A 12,968-nucleotide genomic window follows, 5' to 3' on the forward strand; every position below is an offset into this window, starting at 1 on the left:
TACTGTGTGTTCTTCAGGGAGTGAACTGGTTCCATTGGAAAGGCCATGAGCACTCCGTTGAGTTTGCTGAGATGAAGATCAGGCCATCCAACTTCAGGAACTCTGAGGGAAGGAGAAAACGATCGTAAACCAACCGACCGATCCGCGCTACGACCCATCTCCTCGTGACCCCTGAACCTGTCCACCATCCTCTGCCACTGCTGATTCCAGGTCTGCATCCCAAATGGCATTATATTCCCCATAAAGTGCACTGCTTTTGACCAGGGCCAGTAGAGCTCTGGTCAAAGTGGTGCACTAAATAGAGAATAGGGTGCCATTTGGGACACACCCACAATTCTCTGCCGCTACCAAAGCCACTGCTAAGAGCCCAGCCACCTCGAACTACACCCCTCCTCTTGCTCAATCACAGAACTAAGCACAGATACAGTAAAAATATACTACAAATCCCACTATCCAACCCCTGATACAAAATGGTTAGGTGCAGTATAAATAGTGTCAATGCCAAATTGATGTGGAAAAATATGGATTTACACATCACAAAGTAAACCCACAGATTATACTGCCAAAGAGAGTATAATATTCAAATCCCAAGTATAAAGCATTTGTTTCTTTCTTGTCACTATCATGTTACAGTCACATCACTCAGTGGAGGGGTGCATTTGAGTCTGGTCTGAGGTATTAACATGTGGAATACTGATGTTTTCTGCCTCTACAGTGTATCCATCTCCTCCAACCACAGTAGGCCATTAGAGTGTTTGCCAGGGTTGGGGTCAGTTCGACTTGAAGGCAGTCAATTTAGAAAGTGATTTGAATGTAAAATAAAAAATATAACAACTTGTTAAATATATTGACATTTAAAAAAAAAACGTTTATTGAGTAGTCATTGAGAATAATCCTCTTTTTAAATTATTGAATTGGAATTTCAGTTTACTTCCTGAATTGACTGCCTTCAATTCGAATTGACTCCAACCCTAGTGTTTGCAGAGATGGCATGGTATACCTTTAAACTGGATTATAGAAATGATATTATTTGAATAACACACCACCCACCAAGACCACATACCTTCAATTCAATCATCTGGATGGAAGTGGTTATTGATCAAAAAGATTCTCCACATAAACCGCACAACTCATTCAAATGTAAAATATCTTTGTAAAGTGGAGAGAGCTCACAGAGAAAGGCTGTCTCATTCATTAGTCTATGTGTGACTCATTCTTTTTCACTTTATGATTCCCTCTCTCTCGAAATCCCTTCTTCACCTCAACCTGCAAACTGTCTTCTGAAACGATATGGGCAGAATAAATGGCATTCTGAATAAAGCTAATCTGCTTCATCCCACACACAGGATGAATGACATGAGGTGTTTCCATTGATTGTGTGGGCTATACAGGCACTGTGCAATTGTCTCTTACACATGCAACTGAGCTAGTACTACTTTTTCCACCAGCTATCATGCATTAGCTGAAGGACACAGAGAATTCTGTTTGATTTGTTTTCTATTTCCTAAAAAATCCAAGGCAGGACCTGCAGTTCAATAAACAATGAAATGGTGGGTGATTGTTACATTTTTGCTAAATGGGAAATACTTATATGGATGCAACAGGAGTCAGAGGAATATTGTGATGAAATATAGAAGATATGGATTCTTAAAATAGGCCAATGGCCAATTCCAATTGACATTGTAAGGTCTTAGTGTTTACTTTGCTGAGAAACATCTATTTGGTCAGACCAAAATTAACTAGAGAGAAGTTCTTCTTGTTCTGTTCTGTTCTCCCCCTCCCCTCCCCCTGCTATGCCAGGAGACGAAACCACTGAGATCCCCCTCCCCATGAAATACCTGTGTAAATTAAAGTTTTTTAAATAATTGTTTTGTTTTTTGATTTTTGATTGTTTATAACTGGGTGAACAACAGGTGTTTCTCTGTAGCCCGTATTACAATAATAAAACAAGGTTTGTTTAAAAATGACGAGTCTAATATCTTTCTAAAGACAAATGTTTCATAATGCAATAAGTCACTGTCAATTTGTTTTTACACTGCATATTGGTTTAATATTGGCAGTTGGCTCGTCCATAGCTCTCCGATGCATAAATGTGAAGGAACCATATCTATATAGCCTATCTTAGACAGGAGCTATTTATTGCACAAAGAAGATGTACACATCACTGTACTGAATAAGATTCTATGTTTTCATTGTGCACACATGTAGGTTTATGGTTTTACTTGTAAGCCTGCTATATTTGTGTTGTCTTACAGACAAGAAACTCAGTCAAATAACATAATAGGAAAATAACATGATAGAACAGCTCACTTTTCCGTATGCCACAATAGTCACTGTCGCTGCATTTAAACCACATGAGTTGCTGGCTATTTGGGGTGGCTTCCAGAAAGGCCATCTCACCTGCTGATGTCTCATCCAGTCTTTCTTATGCACTAAAAGTAAAAACTACAACTAGGACATTGTTGTAAAGAATGTGCATCGAGGCAATGTTTTTTTCAAGTCATACGCAATATCCTGAACTGGTGTTTGTTGGTAAAATTAGGTAAAAGGTTAATTATCGACCTTATTAGGTTTAAAATGTTGATGTAAAATGAGATAGAATCATGCCGAACAGCAGCAAAGACCTGTAGTTCCACTTTATGAGCAGCTGATGGCAGCGTTTACCCACTTTCCTATAACGAGGTGGAAGTGAACAGATCAGCATCAAATCAATCAAATTGTATTGGTCACATACACATATTTAGCAGATGTTATTGTCAGTGTTGAGAAATGCTGGCATCACTGTTCAATTGAGTGGTGTATTATGGAAAGAATATCATTAAACGTCATTCTTTTATCATATTAATTGGAGTGCAAACATATCATAAAACAAAATGAATCTGTCCAATCACTACTTCAGAAAATGCATTCTACATTCAGGACAGTATATTTTCCTCGTCGGCACTGAATAGTGTTACTCTACAAGTATGCCATACTCCGAATTCATCTGGCTCTATCTTTAATGCAATTTAATATAACTGAGAAATGTAGTTGTTTGATGTTTACGAGCATTTTCCCTACACCCGCAATAACATCTGCTAAATATGTGTATGTGACCAATAAAATCTGATTCAATTTGATTTGTTATACATTTAGCAATCCATGTCATCATTATTAAATGTTTGTTGTTGATGACTGTTATGTAACGTAATTGCTTTGAGAAAACAATGAAGTAACGAAGAAAAATGAAGATGCTGTGTAATTACCGGGTGGTTGGATGGTGAAATGATGATAGAATGATATAATCTCTCTGTAGAAGTAGAGAGATGTGTCAGTGTGTGGGATCAGAAATAGGCTGATGATTCATGAACACTAGAGTGCAGCCTGGCTCTCTCAGCCAACTTGCAGCAGATGGCTGACTAACAGTAAAACTGGAAGACCAGTCACACTAACTATAGAAACAATAAGACAGTGAGAAACAACAAGTTTCAGCCGTTCTTTGATATGTTACTCTTCCTTTCCCCCTGTCATAATAATTTCATTCCCACACTCTCAGAGGGAGTTTATGCTTAGACTGGTGCACTCAAGCCTGTAAAACAAACGTATTCCTCCCTATCATCCAATGTCTTCATGCAATCTCTGTTTGACTTGACAATGTTCCTAGAAATATAGCTGGTTCATATAACGCATGTGTGTAACATTAAATATATGGTCCCATATAGCTCAGTTGGTAGAGAATGGTGTTTGCAACACCAGAATAATGGGTTAAATTCCCAGGACTACCAATATGTCAAATGTGTGCATGCATGACTGTACATTTCTTGGATAAAAGCATCTGCTAAATGGCATATTATTATATACAGAACAAGTCAAAAGTTTGGACGCACCAACTCATTCCAGGGTTTTTCTTTATTTTTAGTATTTTCTACATTGTAGAATAACAGTAAAGACATCAAAACTATGAAATAACACATATGGAATCATGTAGTAACCAAAAAAGTGTTTTAAAAAATCTAAATATATTTTATATTTGAGATTCTTCACTCTTTGCCTTGATGCCAGCTTTGCACACCCCACACCATCACACCTCCTCCTCCATGCTTCATGGTGGGAACCACACATGTTCACCTACTCTGCTTCTCACAAAGACACAGCGGTTGGAAACAGAAATCTCAAAGGACTCAACAGAACAAAGGGCAGATTTCACTGGTCTAATATCCATTGTTCGTGTTTCTTGGCCCAAGCAATTCTCTTCTTCTTATTGGTGTCCTTTAGTAGTGGTTTCATTGCAGCATTTCGACCATGAAGGCCTGATTCACACAGTCTCCTCTGAACAGTTGATGTTGAGATGTGTCTGTTACTTGACCTCTGTGAAGCATTTATTTGGGCTGCAATCTGAGGTGCAGTTAACTCTAATGAACTTATCCTCTGCATCAGAGGTAACTCTGGCTCTTCATTTCCTGTGGCAGTTCTCATGAGAGCCAGTTTCATCATATCGCTTGATGGTTTTTGCTACTGCACTTGAATAAACTTTCAAAGTTCTTGAAATTTTCCGGATTGACTGACCTTTATGTCTTAAAGTAATGATGGACTGTCATTTTTCTTTGCTTACTTGAGCTGTTCTTGCCATAATATGGACTTGGTATTTTACCAAATAGGGCTGTCTTCTGTATACCACACCTCCCTTTTCACAACTTATTGGCTCAAATGCATTAAGAAGGGAAGAAATTCCACAAATTAACTTTTAACAAGGCACACCTGATAATTTAAATGCATTCCAGGTGACTACCTCATGAAGCTGGTTGAGAGAGTGCCAAGAGTGTGCAAAGCTGTCATAAGGGCAAAGGGTGGCTGCTTATTTTGATTCGTTTAACACCTTTTTTGGTCACTACATGATTCCATATCTGTTATTACATCGTTTTGATGTCTTCACTATTATTCTACAATGTAGAAATAAGTACAAATAAAGATAAACCCTGGAATGAGTAAGTGTGTCCAAACTTTTGACTGGTACTTTATATTACAGTATATACTGTGCTATTTACATCTTGTGCCTTATTCTCCTTATTGTACCTGCTGAATAAATACATGGGGAAAAAATTATTTATTTTCTATTGCATGATTACAAAGTAGCCAACAGCACAGCTGATCGGTGGCTATAATGTAGCTTTAAGCTTACAGAATGGGTGGAGACTGAGTTGAGCGATATCAACCGACGTAATTACAGTTGGCTCCAAAGGCAACCCATCAAACATGAATTTCATCAAGACTGTTTCACCCCCGCTCCGCCGTGCAACCGCTTTCACACCCTGAGTGGCGAGTGCGTTGGTTGGAGTCTGAAGAGCCAAACTGCATACGGAAACAGTGCATAGCGCACCGAATTCGGATCCCAGTGTATCCTACGTAGCTAACGCAGTTCAAATATATCACTGTGTAGAATATAATCAATACATTTCTGGGGGAACACTTTACTCTTTATAAACGAATTGGACTGTTGTTATAACGATGTAAGTACCATTTATACCGATCAAGTATGTGTTAAATATGTGTTCAAGGTTGGAGTTTTGTTCAAGGATGGAGTTATAGCCTAAAGTTTCCCTTAATATTTTTCTAATAACAAGAGATCATTGATTGAAGAAGTGAAGATTAGGCTACATACCAACAATGTATTGAATAGAATATTGTACTGGGCAAATGGCTGGCTCTTATTCCAAAATCAAGACTCATTTGTTAGTATTTGTCATAGCCTACCCTACTTTACTTATGTAATCCTGTTTTCATTTGTAATATTTGAATAGATATTCACAGAAATTACAGACAGGGTCAATGTTTCTATTCCTTGCATGGAAAATGTGAATGCAACAGCTGGCCTACTGATTATTTGTTTATGCCTGCCTTTAACGATGCCTGCATGAACGCAAAGCCTAATGTATGTCACAGTATAGTAACAGTCCTGGCTCTGTGTGTGTGTGTGTGTGTGTGTGTGTGTGTGTGTGTGTGTGTGTGTCTGTGTGTCTGTGTGTCTGTGTGTGTGTGTGTGTGTGTGTGTGTGTGTGTGTGTGTGTGTGTGTGTGTGTGTGTGTGTGTGTGTGTGTGTTTGCTCATTGTTGCATGCATGTGGTTCTCCCCAGCTTCTGGATAAAGACTATAACTACTGGGTATTGCACTGACTGGCGGCCATTGCATTTCCCCCCATCCTCAAGATGCATATGAATAGCTTATTAAATCAATGGAGTAAGTACTGTAACAACTGTTTCTTACCCCTCTTAATATTGCATTGAAAATGCTATGAAAATATACCCCAAGCGCATTATATGACATCTCTATCATATCATTAGGTTTTTGATGTTCCCATGACAACTATGTGTCATATAGAAATATTTCACAGTTTTACAGAAGTAGTGCATTGAATTTTTATCCTAAGCTCTATTTTTACTCTTAGTCATATGCCTTTGATTCCGAGTGACTCCATCCATTACACTGAATTGTTTTATATCTTTCATTTTTCTAATATGTTTTGCTGCTTGCCCGTGATTGTGATTATAGCGTGTGTGCATGGAGCACCGTGCATTGAGTTTAATGTTGTTGATGATCAGCAGCTTTTGTAGATGTAATAACATTCTGTGTCATATAGATGTGTGTGTGTTTCTGTTTCCAAACCTGCACCATTCAGATGTGTCCCAAATGGCACCCTATTCTGTTATTCCCATTTACAGTGTGGCAGGTAGCCTGCCGCTTAAGAGTGATGGGCCGGTAACCAAAAGGTCGCTCATTCGAATCCCTGAGCCGACTAGGTGAAAAATCTGTCAGTGCCCTTGAGCAAGGCACTTAACTCTAAGTGTTCCTGTAAATCGCTCTGGATATGAGGATACACAGGTGAAATTAAATTTTAAAAAACATGTAAAAAGTACTTTTAACCAGAACCCTAGTCAAAAGTACTGCACTCAAGGGAATAGGGTGCCATTTGGGGCACAGATAGAGTCTCTGATACAGTGTGACTAAGTGTGTATAACTGTCTTGTCCTAATGTAGAAACTCCTCAGTATTGTGCGCTCCAATCCTAACCGTGTTCGGAGGTGTTGAGTCAGAGAAGTGTCCTACTATCTATCTATCTATCTATCTATCTATCTATCTATCTATCTATCTATCTATCTATCTATCTATCTATCTATCTATCTATCTATCTATCTATCTATCTATCTATCTATCTATCTATCTATCTATCTATCTATCTATCTATCTATCTATCTATCTATCTACAGTATCTATCTATCTATCTATCTATCTATCTATCTATCTATCTATCTATCTATCCTCTGTGGTTTGAAGATCAGAGACTCAATTCTCTGAACAGGCTCCAGGTGAATAAATTTGATGAGAGTGATGTACTGGCATGATAGAGACTTGAGCATCTAAAATAACCTTTGCTTTAAGGAATACCAGGGGCATACTAGAGTAGGAGTGCTGATCTAGGATCAGTCATTATAATCGAAAAGGCTAAATGTATCCTTGATAAGAGCACTCCTACCCTGAGACCCTTTCTGAATATGGACCTTGAAGATGTGCTGGGAATTGGAGTTTTCTGTTAAAGTGGTTGCTTATGGTTGTTAAGTGAATGATAACAGAAGCCATAGAGAATGTGAAGGACAGTGGAGGCTTCTCAGAGGAGGAAGAGAAGGACCCTCCTCCTCAGCGAATTTCATAAAAATAGAAATAGTGAAATATTATAAAAGTTCTAATGTTTAGATAATATTATACAAAATATATTCACGTCACCAAATAATTGATTAAAACACACTGTTTTGCAATGAAGGTCTACAGTAGCCTCAGTAGGACTCTGTAGGGTAGCACTATGGTGTAGCCAGAGGACAACTTGCTTCTGTCCTCCTCTGGGTGCATTGACGTCAATACAATACCTAGGAGGCTCATAGTTCTCTCCCCCTTCCATGGACTTAAACAGTAAATATGACAACTTCCGGAGGACGTCCTCCAACCTATCAGAGCTCTTGCAGCAAGCACTCTGTAGGGTAGCACTGAGGCGTAGCCAGAGGACAACTAGCTTCTGTCCTCCTCTGGGTGCATTGACTTCAATACAACACCTAGGAGGCTCATAGTTCTCTCCCCCTTCCATGGACTTAAACAGTAAATATGACAACTTCCCGGAGGACGTCCTCCAACCTATCAGAGCTCTTGCAGCATGAACTGACATGTTGTCCACCCAATCAAAGGATCCGAAAATAAATCTAGTACTGAAAGCATAAGCTACAGCTAGCTAGCACTGCAGTGTATAAAATGTGGTGAGTAGTTCAGTCAAACAGAGAGAGACAGTTTTTAACAAATTAATTTCTTACAAAATTAAGGAGAAGCAAGAGAGAAAGTGAGAGAGAAAGAGAGAGCTAGCCATATTTCGTAGTCTATTTTTTTCATGTTCACTCACTTAGCTAGCATCAAATGCAGCTACTTAGTTTAGCCTACTCAAACACCTGGCTCAAAATGGAAGGGATGCTATGTTAGCTAGCTGGCTATGGCTATCCAACACTGGAACTCTTCCAAGCCAAGGTAAGCTTTTGGTTTAATTAATTTATTGCCACCGGGGCCCGCCAGTCTAACTGCTAAACTGCTTGCTGCTGACTGTACGTGTACACTGTACTGCATGATTATAGAGGGTTTACTAACACGTTAGTTCTAGTAGCTATGTTGACTATGACGTCACAATAATGTAGGCTGTGTGTAGCAGTTAGCGGTCATGATATAAAGGTTTAGTACTGCTCCAGAGTCCAATGCGGTGAGCTTTACACCACTCCAGCCGACGCTTGACATTACGTGTGGTGATCTTAGGCTTTTGTGCGGATGCTCGGCCATGGAAACCCATTTCATGAAACTCTGTTGCTTCCAGAGGCAGTTTGGAACTCAGTAGTGAGTGTTTTTTACACACTACGCGCTTCAGCACTCGGCAGTCCCGTTCTGTGAGTTTGCGTGGCCTATCCCTTTGCCATTGTTGCTCCTAGACATTTCCACTTCACAATAACTGTCACATGAGTTGACGCTGGAGAGACGAAGCAGGTACAGAGAGTCAAACATTTAATGAGGAACGGACATGGAACGAGACAGGAACAGCGTCAGCATACAAGAAAACAAAGACAAAAAACAATCAGCAGGGAACAGAGCAGGGAAACTGACAAATATAGGGGAGGTAATAAACATATGATAAGTGAGTCCAGGTGAGTCCAATATCACTGAAGCGCGTGACAAGGGAAGGCAGGTGTGTGTAATTGATGGCAGGAGTGCGTGATGAAGGGCAGCCTGGCGCCCTCAAGCGCCAGGGGAGTGAAGAGTTGGAGCATACGTGACAATAACAGCCCTTACAGTTGATCAGAAATTTGCAGAACTGACTTGTTGGAAAGGTGGCATCCTATGACGGTGCCACGTTTAAAGTCACTGAGGCTCTTCATTAAGGCCATTCTACTGCCAATGTTTGTCTATGGAGATTGCATGGAGGTGAGCTATATTTTATACACCTGTCAGCAATGGGCTGAAATGGCCAAATCCACTTATTTGAAGGTATGTCCACATACTTTTGTATATATAGTGTAGATACGAGAAGGAGTTGTATATACAACTAGCTGTTGTCCACATGTGGCTGCTATGAAAGTGGACTGTGTTTTCGTGTGATCAGGGGTTTATTCATTGATCTTATTCTGTTGAAAATAATTCTTAAACGAAAGCAATCCGAATGAAATGGTGATAAACATACCTGAATTTGTCCAATAGAAACTTTTGTTCGCAACTGTTGGATCAGCTAGATGCAGGCAAGAGTGTGCAAAGCGGTGACTGTTACCTTGATTACTCTAAATTCTCTCGACCTGTGCACGTGCATTGTAAACTTTAATTCGTAAGCTAGGTTGTAGCAACCTCATGATAGGTACACGGAACATTTTAGTATCATATACATAGTAGCCTAAACCTGCCTCTGTTACATTGAGCTGGGTGAATGGAATATGAATGACAGCCATCCAATATGCTGCAATATAAATAAGGCTATTTTCAGGAGAGGGGAGTCAGGAGAGAGCAGTCAGGAGAGGGCAGTCAGGAGAGGGGAATCAGGAGAGGGCAGTCAGGAGAGGGGAGTCAGGAGAGAGCAGTCAGGAGAAGGGAGTCAGGAGAAGGGAGTCAGGAGAGGGCAGTCAGGAGAGGGGTGTCAGGAGAGGGCAGTCAGGAGAGGGCAGTCAGGAGAGGGGAGTCAGGAGAGGGCAGTCAGGAGAAGGCAGTCAGGAGAGGGCAGTCAGGAGAGGGGAGTCAGGAGAGGGCAGTCAGGAGAGGGCAGTCAGGAGAAGGCAGTCAGGAGAAGGCAGTCAGGAGAGGGCAGTCAGGAGAGGGCAGTCAGGAGAGGGGTGTCAGGAGAGGGCAGTCAGGAGAAGGCAGTCAGGAGAGGGCAGTCAGGAGAGGGGAGTCAGGAAAGGGCAGTCAGGAGAAGGCAGTCAGGAGAGGGCAGTCAGGAGAGGGGAGTCAGGAGAGGGCAGTCAGGAGAGGGGAGTCAGGAGAGGGCAGTCAGGAGAAGGCAGTCAGGAGAGGGCAGTCAGGAGAGGGGAGTCAGGAGAGGGCAGTCAGGAGAGGGGAGTCAGGAGAGGGCAGTCAGGAGAAGGCAGTCAGGAGAGGGCAGTCAGGAGAGGGGAGTCAGGAGAGGGCAGTCAGGAGAAGGGAGTCAGGAGAGGGGAGTCAAGAGAGGGCAGTCAGGAGAAGGGAGTCAGGAGAGGGCAGTCAGGAGAGGGGAGTCAGGAGAGGGCAGTCAGGAGAAGGGAGTCAGGAGAGGGGAGTCAAGAGAGGGCAGTCAGGAGAAGGGAGTCAGGAGAGGGCAGTCAGGAGAGGGGAGTCAGGAGAGGGGAGTCAGGAGAGGGCAGTCAGGAGAGGGGAGTCAGGAGAGGGCAGTCAGGAGAGGGGAGTCAGGAGAGGGGACTCAGGAGCGGGGACTCAGAGGAGGGAGAGGCTGGCATGAAGGGACCTTTGAATCCCACTTCTTTCTCTGGGTTTGTTGTTGTTTATGATGATGTAATCAGAGGGGTTGAATCTTTCTTCCTGTCCTCCTCAGAATCAGGATTACAAAAGTAGTGGGAAAATAGAGTGAGTTACAACAAGTACAGTGCCTTGCGAAAGTATTCGGCCCCCTTGAACTTTGCGACCTTTTGCCACATTTCAGGCTTCAAATATAAAGATATAAAACTGTATTTTTTTGTGAAGAATCAACAACAAGTGGGACACAATCATGAAGTGGAACGACATTTATTGGATATTTCAAACTTTTTTAACAAATCAAAAACTGAAAAATTGGGCGTGCAAAATTATTCAGCCCCCTTAAGTTAATACTTTGTAGAGCCACCTTTTGCTGCGATTACAGCTGTAAGTCGCTTTTGGTATGTCTCTATCAGTTTTGCACATCGAGAGACTGAAATTTTTTCCCATTCCTCCTTGCAAAACAGCTCGAGCTCAGTGAGGTTGGATGGAGAGCATTTGTGAACAGCAGTTTTCAGTTCTTTCCACAGATTCTCGATTGGATTCAGGTCTGGACTTTGACTTGGCCAATCTAACACCTGGATATGTTTATTTTTGAACCATTCCATTGTAGATTTTGATTTATGTTTTGGATCATTGTCTTGTTGGAAGACAAATCTCCGTCCCAGTCTCAGGTCTTTTGCAGACTCCATCAGGTTTTCTTCCAGAATGGTCCTGTATTTGGCTCCATCCATCTTCCCATCAATTTTAACCATCTTCCCTGTCCCTGCTGAAGAAAAGCAGGCCCAAACCATGATGCTGCCACCACCATGTTTGACAGTGGGGATGGTGTGTTCAGTGTGATGAGCTGTGTTGCTTTTACGCCAAACATAACGTTTTGCATTGTTGCCAAAAAGTTCAATTTTGGTTTCATCTGACCAGAGCACCTTCTTCCACGTTTGGTGTGTCTCCCAGGTGGCTTGTGGCAAACTTTAACCGACACTTTTTATGGATATCTTTAAGAAATGGCTTTCTTTTTGCCACTCTTCCATAAAGGCCAGATTTGTGCAATATACGACTGATTGTTGTCCTATGGACAGAGTCTCCCACCTCAGCTGTAGATCTCTGCAGTTCATCCAGAGTGATCATGGGCCTCTTGGCTGCATCTCTGATCAGTCTTCTCCTTGTATGAGCTGAAAGTTTAGAGGGACGGCCAGGTCTTGGTAGATTTGCAGTGGTCTGATACTCCTTCCATTTCAATATTATCGCTTGCACAGTGCTCCTTGGGATGTTTAAAGCTTGGGAAGTATTTTTGTATCCAAATCTGGCTTTAAACTTCTTCACAACAGTATCCCGGACCTGCCTGGTGTGTTCCTTGTTCTTCATGATGCTCTCTGCGCTTTTAACGGACCTCTGAGACTATCACAGTGCAGGTGCATTTATACTGAGACTTTATTACACACAGGTGGATTGTATTTATCATCATTAGTCATTTAGGTCAACATTGGATCATTCAGAGATCCTCACTGAACTTCTGGAGAGAGTTTGCTGCACTGAAAGTAAAGGGGCTGAATAATTTTGCACGCCCAATTTTTCAGTTTTTGATTTGTTAAAAAAGTTTGAAATATCCAATAAATGTCGTTCCACTTCATGATTGTGTCCCACTTGTTGTTGATTCTTCACAAAAAAATACAGTTTTATATCTTTATGTTTGAAGCCTGAAATGTGGCAAAAGGTCGCAAAGTTCAAGGGGGCCGAATACTTTCGCAAGGCACTGTATATGTTATTATCTGATTTATGGTGCATTTTCAAGAATGTATGGGGTGTTGTAGTTAAACACTCAAAACTATTTCAGATTTGACACTGACAATCCACTCTTCCCTCATCTGACCAATGACTTGCAAATAAGGTTAGAAAGGGAGAGATTATTACTGGAAACTTTCGAAGTTCACCAGTAAACTACCAGAATTTTAGTATCTTTCAAGGAAAGGGATGGTCAAAAGT

General features: G+C 41.3%; 2 protein-coding genes across 5 annotated transcripts in view; both read left to right on the forward strand.

Annotated features, from left to right (window-relative positions):
• LOC110536289 (tenascin) overlaps positions 1–1,967 on the forward strand; it is a 74,147-nt gene extending 72,180 nt beyond the window's left edge. For all 3 annotated transcript variants that reach the window (XM_021622011.2, XM_021622012.2, XM_036936188.1), the window contains exon 23: positions 18–1,967. In XM_021622011.2, coding sequence (XP_021477686.2) covers positions 18–128 — 111 coding nt within the window. In that variant the 3' untranslated portion in view covers positions 129–1,967. The remainder of the gene's footprint in view (positions 1–17) is intronic.
• Positions 1,968–5,242: 3,275 nt separating this feature from the next.
• LOC110535098 (dual specificity testis-specific protein kinase 1) overlaps positions 5,243–12,968 on the forward strand; it is a 48,734-nt gene continuing 41,008 nt past the window's right edge. Inside the window, exons 1-2 of one of the 2 annotated variants that reach the window (XM_036936189.1) lie at positions 5,243–5,486; positions 6,111–6,213. In XM_036936189.1, the coding sequence (XP_036792084.1) occupies positions 6,183–6,213 (31 nt within the window). In that variant the 5' untranslated portion in view covers positions 5,243–5,486; positions 6,111–6,182. The remainder of the gene's footprint in view (positions 5,487–6,110; positions 6,214–12,968) is intronic. The other variant, XM_036936190.1, reaches the window with a different exon arrangement.

Source organism: Oncorhynchus mykiss, chromosome 11 (genome assembly GCF_013265735.2).
Source record: "Oncorhynchus mykiss isolate Arlee chromosome 11, USDA_OmykA_1.1, whole genome shotgun sequence".
Lineage (NCBI taxonomy): Eukaryota > Metazoa > Chordata > Actinopteri > Salmoniformes > Salmonidae > Oncorhynchus > Oncorhynchus mykiss.